This window comes from Vespula vulgaris, chromosome 15, assembly GCF_905475345.1.
Source record: "Vespula vulgaris chromosome 15, iyVesVulg1.1, whole genome shotgun sequence".
Lineage (NCBI taxonomy): Eukaryota > Metazoa > Arthropoda > Insecta > Hymenoptera > Vespidae > Vespula > Vespula vulgaris.
Window position 1 is genome coordinate 2,953,304 of NC_066600.1, and position 27,978 is coordinate 2,981,281.

A 27,978-nucleotide genomic window follows, 5' to 3' on the forward strand; every position below is an offset into this window, starting at 1 on the left:
AACGCGACATTATTGGTGGTGTTTAACTAAGATAAGCTGACAGGTGCTTTCGTAACGTGTGTAATGAACATGTCTATGCTGTTCAATTTTTTTACCGGTGATCAGAGCGTTTATAAGGGAGGTTGCCCTCTTTTAGGTCGTCATAATACGTACGCTCTCATCGACTAAGGATAACCACCGTCTATCTTTACGGTGAGTATTTCGATCTTTTTGGAATTTCCAAGAATTTTTTATTTATTTTCGCATTTACACGACGACGATATGTTGAATACTTCTCGTTAATGTACCACTTTTTTCGGTTTTAATGTTAAATTATGGAGAGACATTGTGTATCACACACACACACACACACACACACACACACACACACACACACACACACACACATATTACATTTGAATATTATTTAATCTTTATAGAGTATATAGATCACATAAGAAACAATGAAAAATGTTTAATATTGTGCTAGAAGAAAAAATTTATAATAGATATAATCATTTGGAAAAGTAACATTTCAATATTTATGTTATTATAGTTTCACTTTCAACTACATATTTGCTACCTTCTATTGTTATATAATATCTTTCAAACGTTCGTAAATCTTCGTTATACAAAATAATAACAATATAAACAAACGAGTCTTTCGCTCGTTTACGTTCCTCTCCTACCAGCGACGAGTCGTTCATTGGCACTCGGCCGGTTCAGACGCATTCGTTTCCTCGATCGTCTCCCGAATAAGGATCAAGAAAAGGATCGTGTGCGAAGTCGTGTGCGAAATTGTGTTTGTTTTAATATTATTAATATTTATATCGACGTATGTACGTATGTCAGTGTAGATATATATGTATATGTATATCGTATATAAGATATCGAAATTATTGCCCTTCAAAGAAGAATGTTTCACGTTGGATCGAAAAGTCGATAAAGATCGGCGTTTCAACGAGTGCAAAAGGAAAGCTAAATTCGTGATCTTTACTTATGTCACCGGGAAGAAATCGCGTGTTAAGTCGATTAGGGGTGCGTTTGAGAATGACTCTTATATCGAGGAGAGATTCACGGAAATCGACTGGCCGTTGATCCTGCGATTTTGAAAAGCAAACCTGGAAAAATACAGACGTGAGAGAGTGGCTCGTGAGGGAGAAGTACCAAAAAGAAGGTACATATTAGTTGACATTCAAGACAGAATACGTTCATGTTTTCGAATTTAAATTGAGCGTTCGATTATTGTGTAAACATAAGAGTCCTAAAGTTTCGTCTTAAATTAGAAAAAAAACAGTTCATTTTTTGGAATTTGCATTCGGCGTTCGATCATTGTGTAAACATAAATGGCATAAAGTTTCGTTTTGAATTAGAAAAAAAGAAAGAGAGAGAGAGAGAGAGAGAGTATAAGTAATAGAGAAAAAGGAAAAATAGAAAGAGATTAGATTAGAAATCATCTAAAGTACGTTATAAAGTAGGAGGAGGAAATAAAAAGAAAAATAATTATCTTCTTCTTCGTTATAAAGACGAAGTTATATCTGAAATATTGTATATCTCGTGAAGAACCGATGGGGATGCTGCTGACTCGTCACATCGTTTACGAAATACATGTTTCGTGATCGTCGATAAAAACTAGACGATCATCTTTTTATATTACACTTTTCTTACGTCAAGCGAGGAAAGAAATAAAAAGAAATGAAAATGTGATTAATTGTCCATCGCGTGAGATCGTGAAAAATAATAGAATTGATAGAAATAATAGAAAAATATTTAAGAATGAAACGAATATTTGTCCTGTCTCTCTTTCTCTCTCTTTCTCTCTCTCTCTCTCTGACGCAAAGAATTCAGACGAAGTTTTAAGATTTCCGAGCAAAGTGGCAACACTTTTAATCGGAAAAGTCGATCACCCCACTGTGACTGCGTTCGTCGAAGATGAGTGCATTCCCTCTCGGTGACTATAACTGCATTCGTATAGTATCTTTCCAACTGTTGTATATGTATTTATTACTTGTCTCAGCCAGTGGCGCTTCAGATAATAACAAGAGAGAGAGAGAAAGAGAGAGAGAGAGAGAGAAATTAATGCGTGCAACAATAGGTCATAGTCTGGGATGAGTCCTCTTTTCAATTTGCGGGCATTCCGTTATCGAGGAGAGCGTGTGCCTCTCCTTACAGTCCTTTCCTTACAATCGTCGCAATACGGAAAGCCAATGAACGGGTTATTTAAACGAGGAGTATTTTTTTAAACGAGGAGTGCGTATTAGGAGTGTTCCGTTTTAGCGACTAATTAAGATACGATGTAATTATTTTTAATGCATACGTCGTTTGAAACATGAAATAACGTATACCTATTTCTTGTTGTGGTTAATCAACGTATCAAATTTATCGGTCCTTTGGCGTCAATAAATTGACATTGTTTCGTGCTTCTCTCGTACATGTTCCTTTATCAGATTCATATCGGAGTTAATCTTGACCTTTCGTAAATAAAAGCAACCGCGGTTCTTTTCGCGAATGCGAGATAAGCCAGGCGCAACAACGACAACGACAACGACAACGAGAACGACAACGACGTCGTTTCACTTAATTGGGAGATATTAGGAGTTGAAGTTCGACGAGAAATAGCACGTCGCGATGTTGACTCACGAGTACGGCCACTTTATCGTAGGTCATTGAATTCGTCTCGATGTACTTCACGATTCTCTGAAAAGAGAAAAAGAAGGAATAAAAAGAAAGGAAAAGAAAGAAGAGACAAACCAGATTCCTTGCATAACTTCCTCGAGAAAGAGAGAAAGAGAGAGAGAGAGAGAGAGAGAGAAAGAAAAAGAGACGGAGAGAAAGTTGTTATCGTCTTTGATGTACTCTCACAAACGTCGATATATATTATTAGACATTGATGAATTTTATTAGACTCGCTAATTCTGGTCAGTATCATTATACCTAGATATTTATGTTACTTATTTTGATGTGAGTGGTAAAGTCATTGTTTGCTAAGCACCGAGTCTGGCACGCGTCTACCAAGTAATATTACAAATGCAATTCGTTAACTCCACTAAGTTTTAACGATCCACTTTTGATTTCGAGATTTTTTCCAAAAATTTTATACGATTTTCTAATTCTGTTACTACATTAAAGAACGATATAATTCGGCAAAATCAAATTAATATCAGCTTTGAATTACATGTTTTTTATATGAATGGAAAGTTATGATTTATCAATGAGTATCTATAATGTTTATAAAGATTGTTTTTTCTTGAACATTTCTTAGTAGAAATTTGTTTGTGTTCGATCTCTTTCTCTCTCTTTCTCTAAAGAAAAAAATCGTGTGTATTCGTTCAGCTTTTCTGAAATCAACGGGTAGAGTTCCAGTCAACGTGGCGCCAGAATGCGTCTCGTGGATAACGGCCCTATTTTCGCATATCAAAACAACAGTATAATTATCTTGGAGATTCAATGACTCGGAGCTAAAATATAAACAAGCAGACCACTATCCTCATTCCACGTTATGCGATGTTCACAATGTAGCAATGTCTAGCCGAACGTCTTCACGATAGCCGCGATTTGTCTACTACCTCAATGATTACAAAATCTAACTGGATTAATCTTCGAAACTAATCGATGTCTTACATCAACGTTGACCAACTCTTGTTGAGATAATTTTTCTTTTATCTAATTTAAATGAATCAGAGACAAAAAGAAAAGAGTATTATAATTGTGTCAAATGTATTATTTGTTTGTAAATTTAGTCGAATTAATAAGTCGTAGCAAAGTGCGCGTTGATAAAGATATTCAATAAGATGACCTACAGACTAAATTTACATTTTTTCTTATAAGAAAAAAAAAAACGCGTCTCTTCAACTTTGTTTACAGATGTCTACATATCGATTCAGCGCCTTTGTGGCTTTCGTGCTCGTCGTAACGTGTTTCTTAATACAATTCGGAAATACTCAGTACTCGTTCCAAGATAAGCGACAGTCGCAGACGCTGCATAAATATTGCGGGAAAAATCTATCGAATGCACTTGGATTGCTTTGCGACGGCGTCTACAATTCTATGTTCAAAAAGAACGGGCAGGGTAAGTTATGGTAACATTGTATATATGAATATGCGTATTCTATAACCTTAATACATACCTTGTATCTCATTTCGTTAGATATTCAAGACGTTCTTTTTTAATGAATCAAATTAAAGCAAAATAATATGAAACGTATGTAATTCGATTCGAAAATGAGTGACTGCGTAAAGTGCATTTTTTCTAAACACCGTTTCAATCGAAGATGCAATAGTTATTCAAATATTCGAGCCCATTATTTCGCAAATATAATTCTTGTAGAAGAAACTAATCAAATATATGTTATTACGTTATTTTCAGAAATGGAAATGGACGATTATCCGTTTGCTTACGACGAATCATATCCGTTTAGATCGGCAGTTACAGCTAACGCAATGATGGGTCGTTTTGCCGGTACACGTTTCCGAAGAGAATCTAGGGGCGTTTACGATGAGTGCTGCGTGAAACCATGCTCGATTCAGGAATTAACTAGTTATTGCGGTCGTGTTGCGCAATAATCATCGACGGTCAGTAACATCGGTCTCTGTTTTACCATTCTTCTCTTCGTCTACTACCATAAATGTGATAATACCGACGATAATACCGTATCAGATCTCTGCTTTACCATTATTCTCTTCTGTAATACTATAATGTGATAAATGACAATTAATATACATGTATTTGCGTGACACCTATTGAAAGCTTTATACACGTTTAAATGCATATAAAAATACAAGGACACCGGATGATCCGCAAATAACTTCACGTAAATAAACAACATGCATTTTGCGAGGATCAAAAACATTCGCCTACTGCTTGCCTACGAACGTTCGGCCTGAGAAAAAAACATTAAAGATATATATGTTAGGTTAAATCAATGACTAACCACGTGCCTAGATATCTTGTGAATTATCGATGAATTACTTCGTAGATTTCCATAATACAAAAATAAACATTGATTTTGCGTCAATGAAAACTGCGATTGTTAATCGTTTCTTGAATGAAATCACATTGTTCAAAGTTAGTATACATACATACATACATACATACATACATACATATATATATATATATATATATATATATATATATATATAATCGAAGTAATTTCAGAACGTTCGAAGTGTGCTTTTTAGCGAATGGTTTCTTAAACTTTTATGGTAATATTAACTTTACAGCCGCGAATATTTAACGATACAAGTATCCACTAAGATTGTGTAATTGAGATTGAAAGTTCGAGTAATTGGATTTCGATCGGAGTTGACGAGATGTATCGATGAAATATATTTTCATTCTAGTTGAAGAATCTAGGAACACGAGGATCATTAGGGCGCGTTCGATCTTGCGAATATTGATCGATTACAAATTTCGATTCTTAAGTTTTTATTCTTAAGATGTGGAATACGAATTTGTAAATTCGTGTAGCCGAATACTCGGCATTTCTTAGATAGAAATCTATTGGAAAATAAGAAACGTCCATTGGATACGAGCGAGGATAGCAAAAAAAAATTTCAAGAGATATATTATATATATATATATATATATATATTATATATAAATTTATATATATATATAGTGAGTGTGCGTGTGCGCGTGAATTGTGCTATGTTTTGCAAGGATAGTTTGCAGCAAAAATTTGACAAAGTCATAGCTTATTAAAGATCGTTTTACATTCGTAAGAGCGATTATAGATCGATTTCTAATAATCTGATTTGAAAATTTTCAATCATTCTACGATCTGAAAAAGATCTTCGTTCATAATGTCGCAACGCTATGTACTTTGAGGTTATATTTGGAAGCACACCTTGTTGATACATTTTAATAATGTGTAGTGTAAAAATTCGCCGAGATTAAATCGTTGCATTGTAAACAGTACCATTGTAATCGTCCATGCTTGCTATCGCAATTGATTTCAATTTATTTATATTTAATCATCATACAAAGATACAAAGATGATAAAGAGGCAACATTACTATACCGTCATTAACAACTTTCGCTGATTCATGAATCTCTTACACTGCAAACTATCGCTTTCTCTTAGCTGATCGATCGAATATATATTGAAAAAAAAGAAAAATAAAAAATGAAATGACATGTATTATTTATTAGACATTTCCTATTCTCCTATTTTATTATATGTTAAAAATGTGACAAAATTTATAAATGTATTGTAATAAAGATAATTTTGTAAACATTCTGTTCCCGCGATTTGAAGCTTTAGTAAATATAGTCAATGTTGTTTTTAATCGATAAATGAATAAAAGATATTAACGACCAGTGGTCATTCGACAATTGAACTGGAATTTTAATTTGACCTTTGACCATGAGAATACAAAATTAAATATAAATTTAAACCGTTCATTATAATTGTTCATCGTCATTGTTTTTCTAATAATTTATGTCAACAACGTGTACAGACGTAATTCTCGACTGATTTTGATCAACAAGATATCATTTTAAAAACGAAGGTTTAAGATTTATTAAGACTCATATTCGTCATTATTTTCATATATTTCAGAATTCAAGATATGCATCAGCGATTTTTTTCTACTGTTGTTGCTATTATCTTTTATATATTATTTTTTATTTCTTATTTATTTGATCGCAATTAATATCGAGTTAATGAATGCGTTTAAATACACTTTAGCTATTTATATAAATAATTAATAAGAAATAAAAAATATAAAAAGGTTATACAATCGATTAACACTTTTTAGTTATCTTCGAAGAAGTGTAATGTATCATATAGTTTTCTTTTGCTTTTGTCAAAAGTACTATTTTTTTAATACGTGTAAGCTTTTGTTAGAAAAGTACTTTATTATTTTTATTAAAAATTTTTATTATACACTAATTCGATTGTATGTTTCACAGGGAGAAACACTGTCTTATAGTTCATATTTTGTCCATGTTTGTCGCTAAAGTCATTCCCTGGAATGGAGTGGAAAGTGGTGAAAAACGTTATGTACAATTAGTGTATATGTGTGTGAACAAATATCGTTTATTTTAAACTTAATTATTATCGAACGAAAGCATTATAAAGTCATTAGTAGAAACGCGAGAACTAACTTTACAGAGAGTAGTAAAATTCATTACGCTCAACATTCCTTCTTTTTTTTCACATTAAAAAATTATAACTTCGCTGTGACAAGAAAATGTCAAAATGACAGAAATGTACAATCCATTCGTATATTGGGCTCAAACAGAGAATCAGGTTACGTTAAAAGTCGATTTGGCTGACGTTAAGGTATATAAGTTATTGTCAATATAGAAGTATATTTTATAGATTGAATACTTAATTATTAAGATTTTAATACGTTTCATAGGATATTGATATTAATTTGCAAGAAAAAAAATTGCAAATAAGTGCATATGGTCAAGGTGCAAGAGGCTGCAATAATTATGGATTTAGTATTGACTTTCACGAATTTGTTAATCCTGATGTATGTTTAAGTATAAGATATAATCAAATTAATGATCTAAAGTATAATTTTTTATACATGTAATAATTGTACCTTGTAGGAAAGCAATTACAAAGTAATTGATCGTCAGATAGATTTTACATTGAAAAAAAAGTATTATGGATGGTGGCCTCGATTGACTAGTCAACCACAAAAACCACCATGGCTTAAAATAGATTTTGATAAATGGAAAAGCGAGGATATGGATGATAATGAATATGAGAAACGAGATGTTTGTAGCGATTACCCTGATATGTATGATAAATTGCATAAAGAAGAATTTGGCTATAGGAAAGGTAGAAATATTATATACAAATCAATATCAATATTTATCCTATACATTATATTAATTTGAGCAATTTATATAAAACAGAGGATTTCAAGAAAGTATATTTAATCATCTACAACTTATGTCAATTTGTTGGATTTCTTTATATTCTTGTCGTTATGAGTGTGAAATATTCTCGTGATGGACCAGGTTTGCACTTAGTATATTATATCAATTTTCAGACATACTATTCTATTCTAATTTCAATCATAACTATATTATTAATTGCAGCTTCTATAAAATATACATATGCTACTGTTGGAAATCCAATGAAATTTATACAGTTGCTACAATTTTTAGAAGTTATGCACCCTTTATTTGGATATACCAAAGGTAGTATAATGATGCCTTTCATGCAAGTAGGAGGCAGAGCATTTGTTCTATTTTGCATGATAGAAGGAGAATCACGTATGCAAACTAAACCAGTTGTATTTTATCTCTTTATGGTGTGGAGCTCAGTGGAAATAATCAGATATTTATATTATATTACACAATTATTGAATATAGACTTTTATTTTTTAATGTGGTTAAGGTATACAATATGGATACCATTATATCCATTAGGCGTAATATGCGAAGGTATTATAATTTTACGTAACATTCCGTATTTTGAAGAAACACAACGATTTACCGTATCGTTACCAAATTCGTTAAATTTTTCTCTTGATTTTCCGACTTTTTTGCGAATTTATTTATTATTCTTATGTATACCTGGCATTTATACAATGATGTCACATATGAATCATGCTCGCTTTAAAAAACTTGGGAAATCTAATATAAAAAGGAAATACACATAACTTCATTTTACATCATATATAAATATAACTTAATATAAAAGCCAAAGGTATCTCTATCTTTAGCAGAATATATGCCATAATGAATTATAATTTTTCTTAAGTTTTTATACATAAGGGATATACATAAGGAATATGTATTAATTACTATATGATATTTACTATGGCTGTTAGTAAAATGTATTTCTATATTTCTTCAAGCTTTTGTATAATACAATGTTGATCGATATTTAATTCAATGATTAAAATGAAGCTATTTAATTATCAATCGTAATTAACTATTAAACTTTTACTCAAGGTAATCTTAATCATACGATATGATTAAATTGAGATCATCATTGTGAAATGAATGTTTATGTCTATATATTTTTATTTATTTTTTTTTTATTGTTATTTAAAATTAATCAAAATAATAAGCGAAATAAAAATAATTCTGCGGAATAGTTAGTCAATGATTGAAATTCGTATATCGATTAAATATATTATAGACATGCCGTGATTCATTGACGAATTACTCTTTAGACTCTTGCACATTGATTAATTATTTTCTAGATATTTCGTATCTCATTGACAAAATTTTCTTAGACGAATGTATATCAATAAATTAAAATTCTGTCAAAAAAGATTTAAATTTATTCGACGAGCACACACATGCACGCACGCACGCACACAAATACATACATACATATATATATATATATATATATATATATATATATATACCTTTCGAAAATTATATGTATAAATATTATTTTTGTGAACACATGATTTTGTATTTGTCAAATCGTAAATCTAAAGTAATAATGTTGTAATAAAATCACGAATGAGTCATCTTCGTTGGAAATTCCGGATTATTGACCTCGCTTTAATTTCCAATGAAATATGATTAACGTAACAACGTGTATTCACAGATCCCTCATTAGTAATAATTTGTTCAGGAAATTCTGCAATAGATGATGATCTATCACTATTATTATTATGTATAAGTATAGCAGGCGACAATGATGAATATAATTGTAACAGGAAGTAATTTATTTATAAGATTGTAATGTCACACTTTATAAATAATATTTATCCATTGTTATGAGGAAAAAACTCTCGTTAGGAACTTTTGACATGCTTGGATAATTCATTTAATATGTTTCTTTCAAAATTATAACAAAAGAGAATATGAATATAGGGCGCGTAATGCGTATAATACGTTATATATATAAATCCGAATAGGAGCATAAAAGTTAGTTTTTCTATCGTCCGTCGTATTGACTAGTTCCTTTTATAGACGCAGTTTTTTATTTTCTATCTGCAAAATGTATAACTTTTTTTATATATTAATGATTATGTGCTTTATACAAAAATGTGTTAAAGCACAGACTAATACAATTGTTTTTGATGGTACTACGACTACTAACACTATGCCACCAAGTAGGTATCAATTCATTCTTAATAATTAACTCGTGAAATTATTTTCAATTAATGCGTCGTAATCGTATTCTCGTTAATATTTTAGCTAGTACTACATCTACGGGATGTAGATGTGTAGCTGCAGGCACTTGTAATGTTGGCGGTAATAATGGAATTGATATAAGAATTGTTAACACGGTAGGAATATATTTACTTTATATAATCTATCGTACAGTGTATTTCTATATATATGTTTTTCTTAGCTGTTTATTTCATTATATAGGGTATGACTTGTTCAGGAGGATTGATATATTGTTGTACATCAGGAAATATAATTGATGCTAGTTGTGGAGTAAGAAAAATAGCTCTTACTAATCAACCAGAAGGAGTTGCTAGTTATGGAGAATATCCTTGGCAAGCAGCACTTTTAACATCAAGTAATTCATATATTGGATCAGGGGCTCTTATTAATGCCAATCATGTTCTTACTGTTGCTCATAAAGTAACTCCTTATTTGTAAGTGTGACATCACTTTTGTTTTTGCATTGAAGACATAAATACTTTATGTGTATTTCTCATAGGACTGGTGGTCTTAAAGTAAGACTTGGTGAATGGAATGGACAAAGTTCTTCAGAAACTTATCCTTATAAAGAGTACAATGCACAAAAAATATTTGTACATCCTTCTTATAATTCACTAAATCTTCAGAATGACGTAGCAGTTATTAGATTAAGCTCATCTGTACCTATTGCAAGTAGTCCAAATATTAATACTATATGTCTTCCTACTTCAGTACCAGCTGCACAAACAAGGTATATTTTCTAAGTTTTGATGGTATAGTATATAGAATTGAAATTGATTTATTTCCTAACACATTAACGTATTAATATTTTTAAAGATGTTGGGTATCAGGTTGGGGAAAGAACGCATTTGGTAATAGTGGTACTTATCAGAGTACACTCAAAGAAGTTGATGTTCCTATAGTAAATCAAAGTAATTGTGAAACTGCTCTTCGTACTACAAAAGTAGGACAATCCTTCACGCTTGACAAAACTAGTTTTATATGTGCAGGAGGAGAATCAGGGAAAGATGCGTGCACGGTAGAAAACTCAAAATTAAATTTTGATATACTTCCATTGCATAATATTTAAAATCATTATGCATTAATATATAATTTCGTAGGGAGATGGAGGTGCACCTTTGGTATGTGAGTCAGGTAGTCAATGGCAAATTATTGGAATGGTAACATGGGGTATTGGTTGCGCAACTGGTGGAATTCCAGGTGTATACGTCAATGTGATTAATTATAATTCCTGGATAAATGAGAAATTAACTCAGTCATAAATTACAATTCATAAATCTGGATGTATAATTCATGAAGTTAGTTGATTAAACAATATTAATAAACTTTAATACATTTCATTGTTGATTTTAGGTAATAATTTTATATACGAGAGAATTTTCATTTTTCAAATAATTTAATTTTTTTCATTTTACAGAATTAAATTATCGACTTGAAAGATTATCGACATCACGTCATATGACTAAAAAAACAACAAAGTTCCTTTAATTACTATTAGATGGCGTATAACTTGATGTCCACAATGTGCTGCCATCTTTCTATCTCGATGATACTAAATGGTTAAAAAAAAGTGAATTAAAACGATCATATGTTTCCTGTCAATTTTTATAAACGACCATATGTTTTCTGTCAATTACGTATGAACTATCATGCGTTTTCTGTCAATCGTTTTTAAATGATTATATGTCTTCTGTCAATTATTTATATCACTATGGAAATAAAAGTAACGCAATATTTAAAACAAAAATCGTATAGAAACTAAATGGAATAAAGTGTGAAATAAAAAGAAAAAAAAAAAAAAAAAAAGGCAAAAGAAGAAAGAAATTTGCATTAAGAATTATCCAGGAAATATTAAATTACGAATGATAATATCGAGAATAAAATAAAATAAAAACTATCCAACTAACATTTTATATTCGTTGAAAAAGAAATGAATTCTCGGAAGGAGCGAGTATTGGATCGATTGGGATCTGCTACTATCACATATTTCGATTTTCTGTACACTGATTCCCTCTCACAGTGCACGTGTCAGTCCGTTTAGAATCTCGTATTGGTGGATTGGTACGCGCGGTATGCGGTGTGTGGTGCTTGTTGAAGAGTAGTGGGGAGTGCGGGTGGGAGTGTAAAAAGGGTAGGGGAGGGTAGGCGTCGACCGTCTCGACGAGTAGGAGGAGTGTCGTAGCCGCAAACGTAGGTAGCTTGAGGTGGCTTGAGTGAAACGCGGGCGTCACGGCGACGTCGGCGTCGTGGCTTGAACTCCTGCGATTCCTTCAGCGGCCATATTGCCATCTACCTGGGGCGGAGCACTTGACTCCCTCTTTCTCTTTCTCTTTCTCTTTCTCTTTCTCTCTTGCCTTCTCTCTTTCTTCTCCCACTCCCTCTCGAGATTTCGTTTTCCTCTTCTTTCTCTTTCTTTTCTTTTCCTCTCTCTCTCTCTCTCTCTTTTTCTTTCTCTCTTTTTTTCTTTTACCTCTTTTTCTTTTTCTTCCTTCCAAAGGCTCACTGCGTTTATAGACTGCAGGTTGCGCTCGAACTACACCTGTGATCGTTCGCGTAACGATCCACCCCAACTCCCCTTTATCTTTTATTTCTTTTCTTTCTTTTTCTTTTTCTTTTCTTTCCTTTTCTTTTTTTTTTCTTTCTTTCTTTCTTTCTTTCTTTCTTTCTTTCTTTTCTTAACCGATCGGACTTTTGTCGGTGTGCCTCGGTGTGTACCGAGGAAACACCGTCTCTCGTTTGCTCGTTGAAAAGAACGTTGATTCGTTGTGGTCACGAGACACGATCGATGTTTCTTTGCTAATCATTTTATTCGCAACCGATCGATATTATCATATAATAATAATATTTTGTACAGAATAAATCGGTAATAACTTACGAACAGGTTAATATCTATTTTTATTGGAACGAGATCAAACGAGTCGATATAAAAGATATTTCAAAGGTGTTAATGTTAAATTTCAATACAAGTACCTCTATTAAAGATACCTTTTACAATTTGTTATTAACATTACGTCGAACGAACTTTTACATACAATCTTTGACTCGGCAAGATGTCCGTTGATTTACGGCGAGTTACAACATCACGACGACGGTAATGTCGGCGACTACGTTCTCTTAGTATGTATTTCGTTTTACGATTAGGCGAACCGCGTGTAATTGCCAGTTTTGTCTTTAACGTTCGTCGTGCGCCGATGTTATTCCACTTGCATATACGCATCAGATGTCCCATAGATCATTCCACGGTAAAATTACTTTCTATCGTAAGTCGTAATAATTACGATGGAACTCGTGAGAACGTCTCTCCGTAGCCGTGATTACACTAAAATCTCGATGTTGGATCGTACGTCATTACATTTTTCATTTGTAAAGAAATAAAATATTTATCTATCTGTAACATACTTATTTACATTTATACATTTATACCATGGTAAACTAATTTTATCGAAATGTATATTCAACCTTTTAATTATATTTCTCTTCTAAATTCGATAGGTATAAATGTTCATTTGGATGTTTAAATAAGAAATTACTCTAATCGGGTGAAACCTACCTGCAGGACATGGTATGAAAACGTTAAAAAAGATCGAGGAACGAGGTTCGCGGTCAAACTGGGCGGTATCGTATTTCTCGTAAATCATTTTTGTCGACGTTACGTTCATCGAAGTCACACGCGAGTCCGTTAGTCGGAACGTGGCAAGGAATCGACGGTGAGCGTTATCGTCTCGTGGCAACGTGCAATTACTCGCCGGTGGCCGATACCCACGTCGAGTTTATTTTTCGTAAAAATGTTTACATCAGTCGATCGAATCCGTGGCTGACTCGAGAGCGCGAGGCTGCCCAAACATCGACGAGTCTTGTTTACACCGCGAGTATTTATGGGATACGGTCCGCCCACGAGAGAAGAGAGAGAGAGAGAGGGAGAAAGAGAGAGAGAGAGAGAGAGAGAGAGAGAGAGAGAGAGAGAGAGAGAGATGGTCGTTTTCGGAATTCGGGGCATCCCTGCAGCGAGAGAAGTTCGAAACAGACTCTCTTTCTCTTTTTCTCTCTCTTTCTCTCTCTCATTCCGTCGAGTTGACCCTCCTGGATATGCTTAACCATGGAATGTTCCCAGCTTGATCCTCAGAATCCTGAAACTCGACCGATCTCTTTCCTATCTGGTAACATCCGTCGAGGGACGCGATTAAACTCGCTTTCCCGCGCTTTGTCGCTTCGAAGGGATGACGTACGGCGCCGAAAGAAGAAGGATCTTTCGTTTAAATCCTCCTTTAAACGTTCGTACAAATGTATATCATCCTACGATCTTCCGTGATATCCTCGTTAGGGAAGACAATTTTTATCGTTAAATTTGATCGATAAAATTTTATCGCGATCTCGCATCGTAAAATTCTATGGTAGATCGATATCATTGCCAAAAAGAAAGAAAGAAAGAAAGAAAGAAAGGAAAAAAAAGAGAACACGTTTATTTCACCGTCATGAATCATATGATATGATTTTGAATAGGCGCGAATGACATAAGTCAAAATGACGATTTTGACGGTACAGAGGAATAGGCAGGTATCCTTTCGGACCTCCAATCTGCTCTATAGGACGAACACGAGATGATTTATATAGAAGTTAATGGCTCGAAGGTCGACTCTTGTCACTTGGTCTCTCTCTCTCTCTCTTTCTCTTTTTCTCTCCTTTAACCCCTGCTTTAAATTATACAACTCGTAGAGCCACGCAACAATGTAATATAACCGACGTCGATTACACGTCGGGAACGAGACAGAGAGCTGCTCGCGTGCCCCCGGAAAACCGTTTATTTTTACATCGGATCCACCTAGACGGTAGTGAACAAAATCTCGAACGGTAGTGAAAACAAATCAATCTAAATTTGATTTGTATATTTTCCTGGGACGTGAAAAAACACGACTCGTCCGGCGTATGTACCTATTTCTAGGCGGGGGATGAGAAGGGAGTTTGCCTGGCCAATCCTATGTGGTATCGATGAATTACAATGTGTACATACCTACATATACGTGTTGTATGAAAAGTATCGCGAATAGCACATCGATTCTTTACATCTTCGTATCTAACAATAAGCATGGAATTTCGATAATTTTGAATATCGGTTGGATCGGTCTTCTTCTATGATGTATCGATTTCATCGGGATTTAAGTACGATGAAAGGATACGTAAACGTAAGATCTTGATTAATCTGATCGAGTTGGAGAAGCGTTGAGATTCCTACGCTCTACGTACGAACAATTAAAAATATTTTTCTAAGATACTTAACTAGCTAAGTACGATGCTGTACGAGTTTCAGGATTGGTCAACGTCGTTTTGATTAAATTCAATCGAGATATTCTTGTGCCGTGTTCCATGGGTGAGAAGAGAACTAAGAGGATAGATATAAGTAAGAAGAGTGAAACAAAAAAGAAAAAAGAAAGAAGACGAAAGAGAAAAGAAAAAAGCGAGAGAGAGAGAGAGGACACCTCGGTACGGAGAGAGGAGATGCGTTTATAATGCGCGTTCGAATGCACTCGGAGTAGGTACACGTGCAACTCGTACGATGCATGTTTATCGCGGTGCAACGTGCGTCGGGTGGCCCGCGCAACGGGGGTCTCCGCATCTCCGACGTGAATTTATGGCCGACGAAATATTTTATCATAATAATACAGAGAGTAAAAGGGAGAAAGAGAGAGAGAGAGAGAGAGAAGGAAGAGGGTTGGTACTGGTGCAAATGAGCCACGATGCCCGTGTAACTTGCATGAACGGACTTCTTTCTCCACCCTATCTCTTCTACACCCGTCTCGTATCTCCTCTCTTTCTTTCTCTCCCTCCTTCTCTCTTGCTCCTTCTTTCGTTTCTTATCTTTTCGGCTCCGGAAGAGGACGGATCCGAGCTGAAACTCCGACGTTTTTTTCGATAATCAATTAGCAAGGTATAATTTATCGCCCGAACTCGTCGTTCGATTAACGTTCGAACTCGGACTATCGAATGTCTTTATAGGCAGACTCGACGTTTATTAGCAATATCTTGGACATTAATAGAACGAAGAAAAGTCAGGTAAATTAATTGGTAATTGCAGTCTCTGAGAAATCTCATACGATGAATTAATACGGACGGATGATCCTTAATCGATTTTATTTGAGACGAAAAATAATTATCTATTCGTATCAAGTTAATTAACAAATTGAACTATTCGATCGAATTATTCGATAGGAAAGTGTTATAAGATGGGTAATTAGAAATGCGCTTTGTTTCGGAGAAAAATGTATATTGATTAAAGTGATTTATCACACATAGATCAAAAGATCTATATGATCAATAGGATCCGTATCGCGTATCATGTTTGGTTTATCGTCATTGACTCCTTCCCAATACAATTACGTCGGTAACGATTTTTTCTGATTTTAGAGTAGGATCACGAATAATTATATCGAAGTGTCAATCGACAGATCGGATCTCCGTCAAATCAGCTTGAAAGCTAAGAGATAAATAGAGCGAGGCATAGGTATCGATGTTCTGTGTGCCAGCAGACTGACAGCTCGGATAAAAGAATTAGTGAAATTCAAGAATAGTGGATTGGACGAGGTCGACTGACAATCGGCAGGTGAAATGTCCTTCGTCCGTTTATATTTGACGGGTTAGGATTACTTTAAGGTACTTAAAACGAAATCCCGACTCTCTCTTTCTCTTTTTCTCCCTGTTCTTTTCTTCTGCTTCGACCATCGTACGGTTTTAAACATTGTAGCAAGTGGTGGCCCACCACCATTTTGCCGAACATTATTCAGCTCCGCGGGTGATCTCTACCAAGATCTGTCTGCTTTCTCTTTTGACCCTTCCATCGTCCTCTTTTCCTATTACACCCGCGTCTTTTGCCTTTTCTATTCTTTTCCTTCCTCTTTCCTTTCCCATTTCTTTCTTTTTTTTCTTTCTTGCTTTCTTTCTTTCTCTATCTCTCTCTCTCTCTCTAATCTCTTACCGTACACACGGGAACGTTTTGACTTCAGGGAAAGGCACATACTTATCGACGAATCGAGATAGCAAGATCTCGCAACCTTTTCAGACCTGGAAAACCAGATTCTGAGAGATCGGTTTGGTTCGTTGATCAAACCCATCAGGAAAGGGGATACGAGAGAAGGAAACAAAGAAGTCTCTTTAGTTTTGTCCCAGATTCCATGAGTTTTTCTTTTCATGTGAATGTTCATGACTGAAACTTGTTTAACAAGCGTGTTCAACTGACACACACAGCCGATACCTTATTATGTGTGACCTGGCATCCAAATAACGATAGATAACACGGTTACACGGCAAACGTTCTGCCAACGCTTAACATACATATACGTATTTCCTGTTCGTTTGTTACTCGTTAACTTGTGCTAAAGTTATGTATTTACATACATATTGGTACATACGTACGTTTATGAGAGATTCACGAGCTGAACGAGCGAACACGCGTCTCGCGAAAACTCACAAATTTTCACGTTCACCTCGGGGTATATACACCGTTCATGTATTTAATCGCGTCCGCGTGCGAAACAGAGCGAGAAAGAGAGAGAAAGAGAGAGAGAGAGAGAGAGAGAGAGAGAGAGAGACAGAATAAGAGTGAGAAAGAGATTCCTCGAAAACTCGCTTTTGTGTCTTACACCTACTACCTTTACTAGCGACTTTATGTACCGTATCGAGATAAGATGAAGCAAGATCTTTTATCAAGATAATGTACCACTTCTGGTAGCAACCTTCGAAAAATATAATCTTCCTAAGAGATATACGTAGGAGAACACTACCGTAGCGATTATACGAGCTGGTTAGTGAATAATATTAAGATCATAAGTTCCATATATTCGAGTTAATATTTCGTTCGTTTCTTCATTTAAAATATTCAATGTACCAAGATGATAGTATTTAAAGTTAGGCGCGAACTCCCTACTCTGCTATTTTCAAAATGAAGTGAAATTTAAGAAAACCATAGTGATTTTTCGACATTTTTATTTGGTATTTGAATTATCCGAAGGGGAAAGGGTAACTTTATTCAAAGGGTAACCCATACAATGAAATAAATAGAAAAGAAAGCGAGATGAATGAAAAGGATGTAGAGAAGGGAAGCTTTTGGAAGGAAGAGGAATAGAAGAAAACGAAACAGTCTCGCGGCGTGGGTATGCGATCACACGCATGCTTCTCGTTCGGCCCAGCGGGTGGTGGTGCATGCTCTTTTTTTTTTCTTTTTTTTTTCTTTCTTTTTTCTTTGCCTCATTTCTTCTTTTCCCTATCCTTCTGTCTTTCTCTCCCAATTCCTTTCGGTCTCAGAACTCGAAAGCGTTCTCTTCCCTTCTCTTCTCCTCTTCATCCTCCATCTTCTTCTTCTCTTTCTCTTTCTTCTCCTCTTCCACCACCATCACCATCTCCTCCTCCTTCATCCTCCTCTTCATCCTCCTTCTTCTCTTCTCTTCTCTTTCTACTCCTCTTCCTCTCATCCTTCAGAGGAAACTTCTCCTTTTGCCTACGGCCTTCCTCTTCTCGGCTTTCGGCTTTCGATTTCGGCTTCTCCTTTAAATAATTGTCCGAAGAGGAAACGTAGACCTCGGAGGGTCGAGAAATACAGTCCTTCTCCGTCCTCTTACCTTTCCATGGAATACGAATAGTTTCGTTTTAAAAAAGAAACATTTAATTATACAATTCGCGGATTAATTTACGAGTTTTTGCTTGGTCGATGTACGAGTTTCTATCGTTGACTAATTCTATCTGTTGGATAGATATTCCATTTACAAATGTTTACAATTTACCTAAGTATGTGTATATATATATATATATATATATATATATATATATATATATATATATAAGATTTCTCTTATACTGTGGGAAATGCACAGGGATATTTTCAACGAAATTCACGGGAACGAATCGAAGGGTAGAAAGGACAAGGAATAAAGCGGGTAGAGGGTGACAAAAGGTGAAGCGCGAGTAAAAGCAGGAGAACATGATTCAGAATTATCCGGCGAGAGGCGAGCCGGTGCTTGTCACATATATCACTCGTGGAGGGTGGAGAATGACGCTGGATATTCGTCGGAGAGGGTGAGCTTGAGGGTGGCGAAGAGAAACGCGCGTGCGCTACGGAATTTTCCTTCTTTTTTCCCTTTTTCTTTCTTTTTTTTATTGTTGTTGTTGTTGTTGTTGTCGTCGTCGTCGTCGTCGTTGTTGTTGTTACTTTGCCCTTTTGTAAAGATGAAAGAGGTGTATGTGTGCATGAAAGAGAGAGATAGAGAGAGAGAAAGAAATTCACACCAGAATGTCTATGCACTGCGTAGCTCCGTAAATTCTGGCAGGTGTCCCCAGCACCTGTCATTCTGCCGACACTAGATCCTTTTCGTTCCACCTACTACTTTTTCTTTTATTTTTATTTTTTTTTTTAGTTACCTATTTAAAATTGTTCAACTAAGAAGCAAAAAGAAATATATATATATATATTATTTAATAGATTTTAATAATAATATCTAGGAATAATAGATTCAGTTGCATGCTTATACGTTCGGTATATGGCCCAGAAACGGTAGTAGAGGTAGTAGTTATATACGAATGACAAAGTGGAAAGATCGTTTTCATGAACGAAGATATAAAGGTGGACAGAAGCTGCAACGAGCGTAGCGATGTGGAATTATCCGTGTTTGTCAGAGACAAACGTAGTCGACGAGACGAGACGCCTCCCGCATTACGTCTTATGCGTTACAATATGACTGTCTCTTTCTTTCTTTCTTTCTCTCTCTCTCTCTCTCTCTCTTTTTTCTTTTGCACTCACGTTCGTTCGGTTTAATTATATTTTTCCAGGTCTTCGTGAGTACGCAGGCTTGCATCCACGAGCGTGTTAAGTAGAAAACATAAAACTCTTTCTCTGTTTCTCTCTCTCTCTCTCTCTCTCTTTCTATAGGACTATCTCCATCTCTTTTCAACTCGTTCGTTCGCGTTAGTTGAGCTTTCCGCATTGGCCCGGTCGAAACCGCCTCCTTTTAAACTGCGGCGGGCCGCGCGACAGTTTTACCGCTCGCTGTAAAACAAGCCCTAATCTCTCGCTGTTGCTACCGTGCCACACTTATCTGCTCTGGCTGTTTGCGCTCGGTCAAAGAGACGCCTTTGTGGTGAGCAAACACGTCTTTCTGCCTTAAGCGAGCCGAATAAGAGACTCTCTGTCTCTACCACTCATTCTCTCTCTCTCTCTCTCTCTCTCTTTCTCTCTCTTCCCCTCGTTCGTACCAACTTTCTTGTCTTCTTGATCCTTTAAAATCGCGCTGTATAATTATTTGTTCGAGATACAGGTATTTATTAAAGATAATAATGGGTACGAGTAATCGTGCGGTTATTTGTGTACCTACCTACCACCTATCTACCTATCTACCTATATTTTACCTATCTCGTATCTATTTCTTTTCTTTATTGATAATGTAACATTAGAATCATAGATAGGCTATATCTTTTAGCTCCCTTCAAGAGATTTCGATGTATCTCATCCTCCTCAAATTCCTCTTTCTCAGAATTCGCGGAACGAAATCGGTGAACTTACGGATCGCCGTCTTCGGATCGACGACATCGGGGATGTTCGCTCATCTACATAAACATCTCGGTAGCCGCTGCGCCGTAGGAAGACCACGAACAGGAGAACAGAGTCTCACCGCGTCGTCTGTCCTCGGCCTGCCTCCTTCTTCGTCTCCTTCTACGTCTCCTTCCTCCCTCGTACACGCGATGCCGGAGATCGCATAATGCCCATCTACATAAACTTTGCCGAACCACCTTGCTTCTCTCTCTCTCTCTCTCTCTCCTTTCTTATCTCTTTCTTTAAAACGATCGAAAAACGACACGCATTTTTTCCTGCGAACGCATCAGCTTTCGAAATTGTTCGAATAGTTTATACTGCTCGATTAATGTAACTATATGCTACATTCATTAAACGTCATATCTATAAAAAATTAAAAAGAAATAATTAGAAACTAGAAATCGTCTAATTCTCCTATTCGATTTAATTCCCTGTTCCTTTGCTTCATCTACGATTGACACCAACAAACTTGGCCACATAGAGCAGTTCTTTCTTTCTCTCTCTCTCTCTCTCTCCTCTCCCTCTTTCTATTTTTTTTTGATCCCATGGGAGCTGTCAGACGTAAAAGCCGTGTCTACCTTACCGATCAAAGCCACATAAATATCCATTAAGTCTCTTTTCAATGATCAACGCGAGCCGTCTAGCTACTAAAATACGATAGATATTTATCTTATCGCGATCGGAAACGTTTTTGCGGCAAGAATAAAACAATTCGATGATATAGCGATCTCAACGTAGTAGTTAGTCAATATAATACGATTTCTACGAAATAACTTGTCATAGATCGGGATCATTGATCAATTGCCTGGTAGATATGTTAAATCATACTAACTAACCCGTAGAATTATTTTTATTCTCAGTTATCGTATCGATTAGTCGTTAAATCGTTAATTGAATGAAATATTCGCCGCAATACTGTTGTTCGTTAATTATTCGCAACGCGATTAAAGAGACTAACGGTAGGAGGGTCAAGTGGTGTACCAGATCTTCTCTCGCGGTTTCCCGTCGAGGTAACTTTCGCGAAAGGGTATTCTCCAATTTCTTTATTTCCTTCGCCGACATTTCTTTTTTATTTTTTGTTTATCTTAGCTTGTAAATTTTTTTTCTTTTCTTTTTTCTTTTCCTTTTTTTTTCTTCTTCATCTTTTTTGTTTGTTTTTTATAGAAACGAAGAGGAAGAGATACCAAGAGAGAGAGAGAGAGAGAGAGAGAGAGAAAGAGAGAAAGGCGTCTCAGTGGTGTTCCGATGCTCGCTCGGACGATACGAATGTCCGGGCTTAAAAGTTTTAAAACCCCAGCGTTTTATTTATATCGCCATTTCTTACCACCCCTAGTGCCGCCTCTTTTCGATGCTACCGGCTCGAGATTTCCAGTCTCTCCGCCGTTTTCCAAATTTACGATATATGTAGGTTGCCAGGTATCAGTGTGCGTTCTGTCCTTGTGCGTGTTTCAGATCGAAATTGTTTGAATCTTTTGTATGCCACGCCTTTTCTATTCCTTTTCGTTTCGTTTCATTTCGTTTCTTTTCTTTTTCTTTTTCTTTTTTAAGCTGTTTTCTTTTTCTCTTCTTACTTTTTTTTTCTTCTTCTCCCTGTTTTCAAGATACCTTTTCAAGAGGGATATTTTAGTTCTACAAAATCTTTCCATGGATATAAAAATCTCGCAATTATGCATGTTTATTTCGATCACTGTCCACGATTTTCGGAGAAGTTGGTTAAGATTGGTACGAAAAGAGAAAGAGAGAGAGAGAGAGAGAGAGAGAGAGAGAGAGAGAGAGACAATAAAAGCTTGCTTCATGAATCGACCGAAGAGAGAAGAAGAGTCTTCGCTATAAATCGCGATACGAGGCACACTTTACTTTCAATCGAGAGTTAATTTGGCCGGTACTCGTCCTTTGTACTCGCCGACCATGCGTATTCGTTGTCGGCATCTCTTTCTTTCCTTTTATTTCTTTCTCTCTCTCTCTCTCTCTCTCTCTCTCTCTGCTTCTCATTTTCTCTGTTTTATTTTCTCATTACTCGCGCATCCTAAATTTCCGAAACGCGCGAATAAGATGCGATCAATATGCGAATTCGAGACAGCTAATGCTCATTATGGATACTACGAACGGGAAATTAACATTTGTTGCCATAATCGATTAGTAGCTTACGTATTTAACACGCTTTAAATTCGTGTTATTGACGACGATATTCGACGATAGGAAGTGATCAGTAAATAAAATATGAAAAACGTTCTTCAGAGAAGATGATGATTTTAACCGGTTGCGTAACGCGTCTAATTAAAAATCCTTGAACGGAAGACGGAATGGTCAATCTCTCTCTCTCTCTTTCTCTCTCTTTTGATGGCTGGTTAAATGATTGTCGGTGATGTCTGAGATGACAGAAGAGAGAGAGAGAGAGAGAGAGAGAGAGAGAGAGAGAGAGAGAGAAGAAATTCATGGAGATGACAAAAAAAAGAAGAAAAAAAAACAAGAAAAAAGACAGAAAAAAGATAAAAATCTTGGCGGACGAGTGACAACGGAACGAGTTCGTAGGCGCGAGCAACAAGCCGATTAGCATTTTCCATTTGCATATTGACGGGATTTCTAAAAGTTATGAATATTTTACGAGGCTCGCCGTTTAGTTACTGAAAAGTGTCCGTGCACGAAACTCGCGTGCGAATGATCTCCTTGTCGGACGAATAAATTTGCAAATAATGTTTGTCGGCCGTTTCTGGACCGATTTCTTTATAGAACGATTAGAACGATTAGAAGCATTTCAAAATTGACGATCCAATCGCGCGAAGATCGATCGATGAAAGGTTTTCGAATGGTAAGATTCCGTAAATGCCGACAATGCACTTTTACTTCTTTATTCGGCCGCTAGATGACTGTAGCATGACATTTCACTCGTACGTTTAGCATGGAGGGGGAAGGGAATTTGGCGGTTTGAAACAAAATATATATACATATATATAAATGTGTATATATGTATATATGTATCGGTGATAATATATTAAATGATTTTCTCTCTATCCGCACGTTTTACGAATTATTTTCGACATTATAAAACAAATGCATAACTTTTATAACGTATTTATCTCTCCCGCTTAAAGCAATATAAAGGAATTACTCTGATTGGACGAATAAAATCTTTCAATCGATCATGACCAATCAAATATCGACATATTCGAAATAAAAAGATAGTGCAAGATGGCCGTTGTAATTAGCGAACGGTCGTTTTCGTCGCGCCGCGTTATTACTTTTTTATATGCGAATTACCGGTAATACGGGGGAAAAAAATAGCAGAAATAAAAGCGTTTCGATTTCTTTAAAGATATCGTTGATCTCGTCAATCCGATCTTCGTTTTATAATTCGTTTGAGACGAAGGTACGAAGGATCAAAGAACGAGAATGAAAGAGGAGGATGGGATGAAGAAGCCGTACAGTGCTGTCACCTGACGTCAGAACACGTTACTGTTAGATGTTCTATCGACGAAAAGGATTACACCTTCCTACTTACTAATTTTCATCAGCCCTCTTAGTGAGTAGAGTATATACATATATATATAGATATATATTTAATGAACATTAAATCTTACGAATTTTCTAATAAGACAATATTGCGAATTAAGCTATTCCTCTTGTCGCGTTGTTTTCGATAACCGAAGTAATTAATTAAATAAGTATCCACTACATAGATCGATCGTTAGGACGTTTTACAATGATCGTTCTAACCTATCAAACTTATACGTTCTTATTGATTATCAGAAACAATGCTATATAATTATTTAACGATCAACTGACTGTTTGCACGAGACAAGGATATATGATGCATCGTGAGGATAAAAAGATATGCTGGCATATCGACCGAAATGAAAATAATTCTGAAATAATTCTCTGTAATTCGATTGATCGTTGCGTGATTTTCGACTTTGTTCTTTGAATTCTGATTGGACGAAAATTCTTCGTTCTTTAGATAGAGTAAACTACGAAGAAAGATAAGGTAGGAAAGAGCGAGAGAGAGAGAGAGAGAGAGAATGAAAGAGAAAGAAAGATGGAGATAAAGAGAAGGAGTAAAACAGAGATGGATATAAAAAGAGAAAGAGAAGGAGAAAGAGAAGGCGGTAGGAGAGATAGGTCACAGAAAGAAGCACGAGTCTAAGGCTATACGCGATGTTCTTTCTCTCTTTCGGGGCGGAGCACTGTCCATCTACCTGCCTGCGACCAGGGTAGAAACGCGCATTCTAATAATAATCTATGGGAACTACGCTGAAAGGCACGTCGCCTTTAGCGGCCTAAGAGAGAGATAGGTGGAGGTTTAGAGAAGCAGAGGGGAGAGAAGAGGGAACGGAGAAACGGATAGAAACGGGTACGGTCAGGTGAAAAGAGAAAGAGAAAGAGAAAGAGAAGGAGTCGAGGAATTAGAGGGACTTAGGAAGGTAGAGCCTATTATAAACGCAGCGGGTGCGTGGACTAACGGAAAAAGAGTGGGGAGTCTAGTGTATAACACTTACCTATCTAATACTAGAGGAAACTAGTACCAATAATATATTCAAATAAATATGCTAGATATGAATAATTATTTTTTCATAATTCGTTAGAAGATACATAGGGAATGACTAGCTAGCTACCTTATTTTTAGTCGTTGAGTATGTATAATTTCTTTTTTTTTTCCTCTCTTCTTCTTCTTCTTCTTCTTCTTCTTCTTTTTCTTTCCTTCCTTTCCTTTCTTTTTCTTTTTTTTTTCTTTCTTTTTTTTTCTTCTCTTTTTCTTCCTCTCTCTCCATCCAATTATCTCGAATTTTTATTCAAGCAAAGGTCGTGATATAAGATGGATATGTGGAAATATTAGATATTCGTTTTATGTTAAATACGATATAGTAATATCTACGATTTCAAACGGATATATTTCTGTCGGAACGTTTATCAAAATGAATATGATTATTACAACAGACGGATAGAACTAAGTCTTTCAACGGAGTTTCAACGGAGTTTCAACGGAGTTTAGATTTCATTCGATGAAATAGAATCGAAAGGTTAATTAAAGAGTACCGCCGGTTCGTTCGTTCGTTCATTCGTTCGTTCGTTCGTTCGTTCGTTCGTTCGTTCGTTCGTTCTTTCACAAGGGATGTACACATGGCGGGGTACGTGGGGTGTAGGAGGAGAAGGAATCGAGCGTTTTTCTTGTCGATTTTGCCGCTTCTACTCTCATCTCCTTTCTCCTCCCTCCTCCCTCGTTCCTCGTTGAAAGCCGCCTGTCGATATTTAATGCGATAATGTCCCGTCGCGCGTAACCGCGCGACTCCTCTTTCACGACAAGGCTTTCGCCTTTCGAGGAGAGAGCTCGTGCGCCTCGGACGATTGATTTCTTGACGGACGTTGGAGGACGTCCAAAGGAAATCGTCGGACCCTTCTTTACACCCTTCTTTGGATTCTTCTTTTTTTTCTGTTTCTTTTTTCCTCCTTGTTTCTTCTTCTTCTTCTTCTTCTACTACTTGTTCTTCAACCCCTTTGGTAAGGACTAACCATCGCGACTATCTACTTTTTTTTTTTCTTTTCTACATTTAGATAGGTAGATAGGAAGTAACTATAGGTACAGATCTATTTTACATCGCGTAACCTTAGGTATCTATCTAAGTAAGTAAGTAAGTAAGTAAATAAGTAAGTACCTATCTACGCGTTCGCATTTATCGCTACTGTCTAACATCTACTAGTAAGGAGTGAATGGAACTTACACATTGACTAAGAATACCATCGTAGATTTACCTACGTTAGATAGTATTCCTTTCGTAGGCTTCTTCGGAGAAATATTTCTCTAGTTTCACGATGTGTAAGCTCGGCACACGCGTTGCCACAATTCACCCTCGCATAATTACCTACGTGGTGCCTATCGTTTTTTCTCTTTCACTTTCTTTCTTTCTTTCTTTCTCTCTCTCTCTCTCTCTCTCTCTCTCTCTTTTTTTCTTTCTTTCTTTCTTGCTTTCTTTTTTTTTTCTTTCTTTCCTACAAGAACCACCGCCCGTTTATATATCACGGCTGGGCGGTCGTTTACCCGCGGCAGGTATAAGGCGCGTGTCACCTGTCTCCGGACATCTCGTAAATAACTTAAATAACATCTTAAGTCCGGCGTACGATAGCGGACCCCTTATTGCGAACCATCAACCCGATTCTATGCGTCGTTTGCCACTGTGAGCGTTGCCGAGAACTCTGTTTTTAATTTCCATCCTGAATGAAATGAATTTCTTATGAAATTCCTAACTCCATTGAAAATAATCTTAGCTGTCTATGTAACTGGATACATGTAGATAAGGTGGATACATGATTTAATAGGAAGAGGAGGAACTACTAGATGAAATATTGCGATCAACCAAAAGCATCGTTTTTCGATCGGTGACTGAGAATCGATCGGATAATCAATAACGTCATAACGAGGATAGATTGAAACGTTTTCCAGTCTATCTCACTTGCTCACACATACCTATATATCTACCTACATAGGATACATAAGATCATAGAACGATGCTCGTAGTAGAGGACGGTAGATCGGATCGCACGGAGAGAGAAACGTCTTTGTTGGATCGATGGATCTGTAAATGCCGCGCCGGATTGTCTAGCGGTGAAGCGGACTTATTCTCGATAAGGATGGGGTTGCTTGGTCAGAATGAGTTCGCGTCTTTTGGAGTCTCGTGAGAGAAAGAGAGAGAGAGAGAGAGAGAGAGAGAGAGAGAGAGAGAGAGAAAGAGAGTAAGTGTGTGGTAGTGTTCCAATGCAGATACTTTAGTCCAGTGCATCTCATTCTCTCTCTCTTTCTCTCTTATGAGAATGGGTCAAGAGGTTCCTTCAGATCAAGATCCAAACTCGAGATGGATTTTACGATGGAGTCTTCTCATTTGCTTTGAAAGAGATTTTAAAAAATGTTATTGTAATCGATCTACGAATTGCTCGCCTTTAAAATCCGTCGATAATCGAGACGAATGCTTCAGAGAGGGAGAGAGAGAGAGAGAAAAATGCTGAACTAATATCGCAAATTAAGGGGATATTCAATGAAAAGAGGTAGGTCGCACGACCTCTTTACGTCCACCGAGAAAAGTTTGTCGGTTTCATGGCGATGGAAATGTTCCTCGAAACTCGAGAGAACGTTCGCTATTCTTCGTTACGCCTGAAAATTCTATGCATTTGCAAGTGACGACAGTTGGATAGAAAGAAAGAGAGAGAGAGAGAGGGAGAGAGAGAGAGAGAGAGCTTGGTAAGAGGTCCCCAGGACTTTCTCGGCACCCTGTGATATTATGTACCTAGCTATATACCTATAGTTATGTATGTATATACAATTTCCATTGTGAAT

General features: G+C 36.2%; 3 protein-coding genes across 5 annotated transcripts; all 3 read left to right on the forward strand.

The window, feature by feature from the left end:
• The first annotated feature begins 89 nt into the window (after positions 1-89).
• LOC127069432 (LIRP-like) lies at positions 90-6,321 on the forward strand. 2 transcript variants are annotated; one of them, XM_051006456.1, is made up of 3 exons: positions 90-192; positions 3,844-4,048; positions 4,346-6,321. In XM_051006456.1, the coding sequence occupies exons 2-3, from the start codon at positions 3,844-3,846 to the stop codon at positions 4,540-4,542; spliced, it is 402 nt and encodes a 133-aa protein (XP_050862413.1). In that variant the 5' UTR covers positions 90-192; the 3' UTR covers positions 4,543-6,321. The 2 variants fall into 2 exon arrangements, with proteins under 2 accessions (XP_050862413.1, XP_050862414.1); XM_051006457.1 differs by lacking the exon at positions 90-192 and adding an exon at positions 2,672-2,897.
• Positions 6,322-6,916: 595 nt separating this feature from the next.
• LOC127069426 (very-long-chain (3R)-3-hydroxyacyl-CoA dehydratase) lies at positions 6,917-9,227 on the forward strand. Its single transcript, XM_051006448.1, has 5 exons — positions 6,917-7,268; positions 7,348-7,464; positions 7,544-7,778; positions 7,856-7,960; positions 8,042-9,227. Exons 1-5 carry the CDS (start codon positions 7,185-7,187, stop codon positions 8,605-8,607), a joined length of 1,107 nt encoding a protein of 368 aa, XP_050862405.1. The 5' UTR covers positions 6,917-7,184; the 3' UTR covers positions 8,608-9,227.
• Positions 9,228-9,463: 236 nt separating this feature from the next.
• LOC127069427 (phenoloxidase-activating factor 2-like) lies at positions 9,464-12,028 on the forward strand. 2 transcript variants are annotated; one of them, XR_007783542.1, is made up of 7 exons: positions 9,464-10,026; positions 10,112-10,203; positions 10,289-10,521; positions 10,587-10,817; positions 10,904-11,105; positions 11,188-11,440; positions 11,505-12,028. XR_007783542.1 is itself a non-coding variant. In XM_051006449.1 (7 exons), the coding sequence occupies exons 1-6, from the start codon at positions 9,912-9,914 to the stop codon at positions 11,347-11,349; spliced, it is 1,035 nt and encodes a 344-aa protein (XP_050862406.1). In that variant the 5' UTR covers positions 9,464-9,911; the 3' UTR covers positions 11,350-11,385; positions 11,505-12,026. The 2 variants fall into 2 exon arrangements, 1 of the variants encoding a protein (XP_050862406.1); XM_051006449.1 differs by having other exon boundaries at positions 11,188-11,385; positions 11,505-12,026.
• Positions 12,029-27,978: the final 15,950 nt, after the last annotated feature.

Excerpts from the sequence above, each read along its gene's own strand:
- LOC127069426 (XM_051006448.1), top strand. The coding sequence starts at position 7,185 with ATGACAGAAATGTACAATCCATTCGTATATTGGGCTCAAACAGAGAAT. Across the intron at positions 7,269-7,347 it reads TCGATTTGGCTGACGTTAAG|GATATTGATATTAATTTGCA; the intron begins GTATATAAGTTA and ends TACGTTTCATAG. Across the intron at positions 7,779-7,855 it reads AGAATTTGGCTATAGGAAAG|AGGATTTCAAGAAAGTATAT; the intron begins GTAGAAATATTA and ends TATATAAAACAG.
- LOC127069432 (XM_051006456.1), top strand. The coding sequence starts at position 3,844 with ATGTCTACATATCGATTCAGCGCCTTTGTGGCTTTCGTGCTCGTCGTA. Across the intron at positions 4,049-4,345 it reads GTTCAAAAAGAACGGGCAGG|AAATGGAAATGGACGATTAT; the intron begins GTAAGTTATGGT and ends CGTTATTTTCAG.
- LOC127069427 (XM_051006449.1), top strand. The coding sequence starts at position 9,912 with ATGTATAACTTTTTTTATATATTAATGATTATGTGCTTTATACAAAAA. Across the intron at positions 10,027-10,111 it reads TACTAACACTATGCCACCAA|CTAGTACTACATCTACGGGA; the intron begins GTAGGTATCAAT and ends TTAATATTTTAG. Across the intron at positions 10,204-10,288 it reads ATATAAGAATTGTTAACACG|GGTATGACTTGTTCAGGAGG; the intron begins GTAGGAATATAT and ends TTCATTATATAG.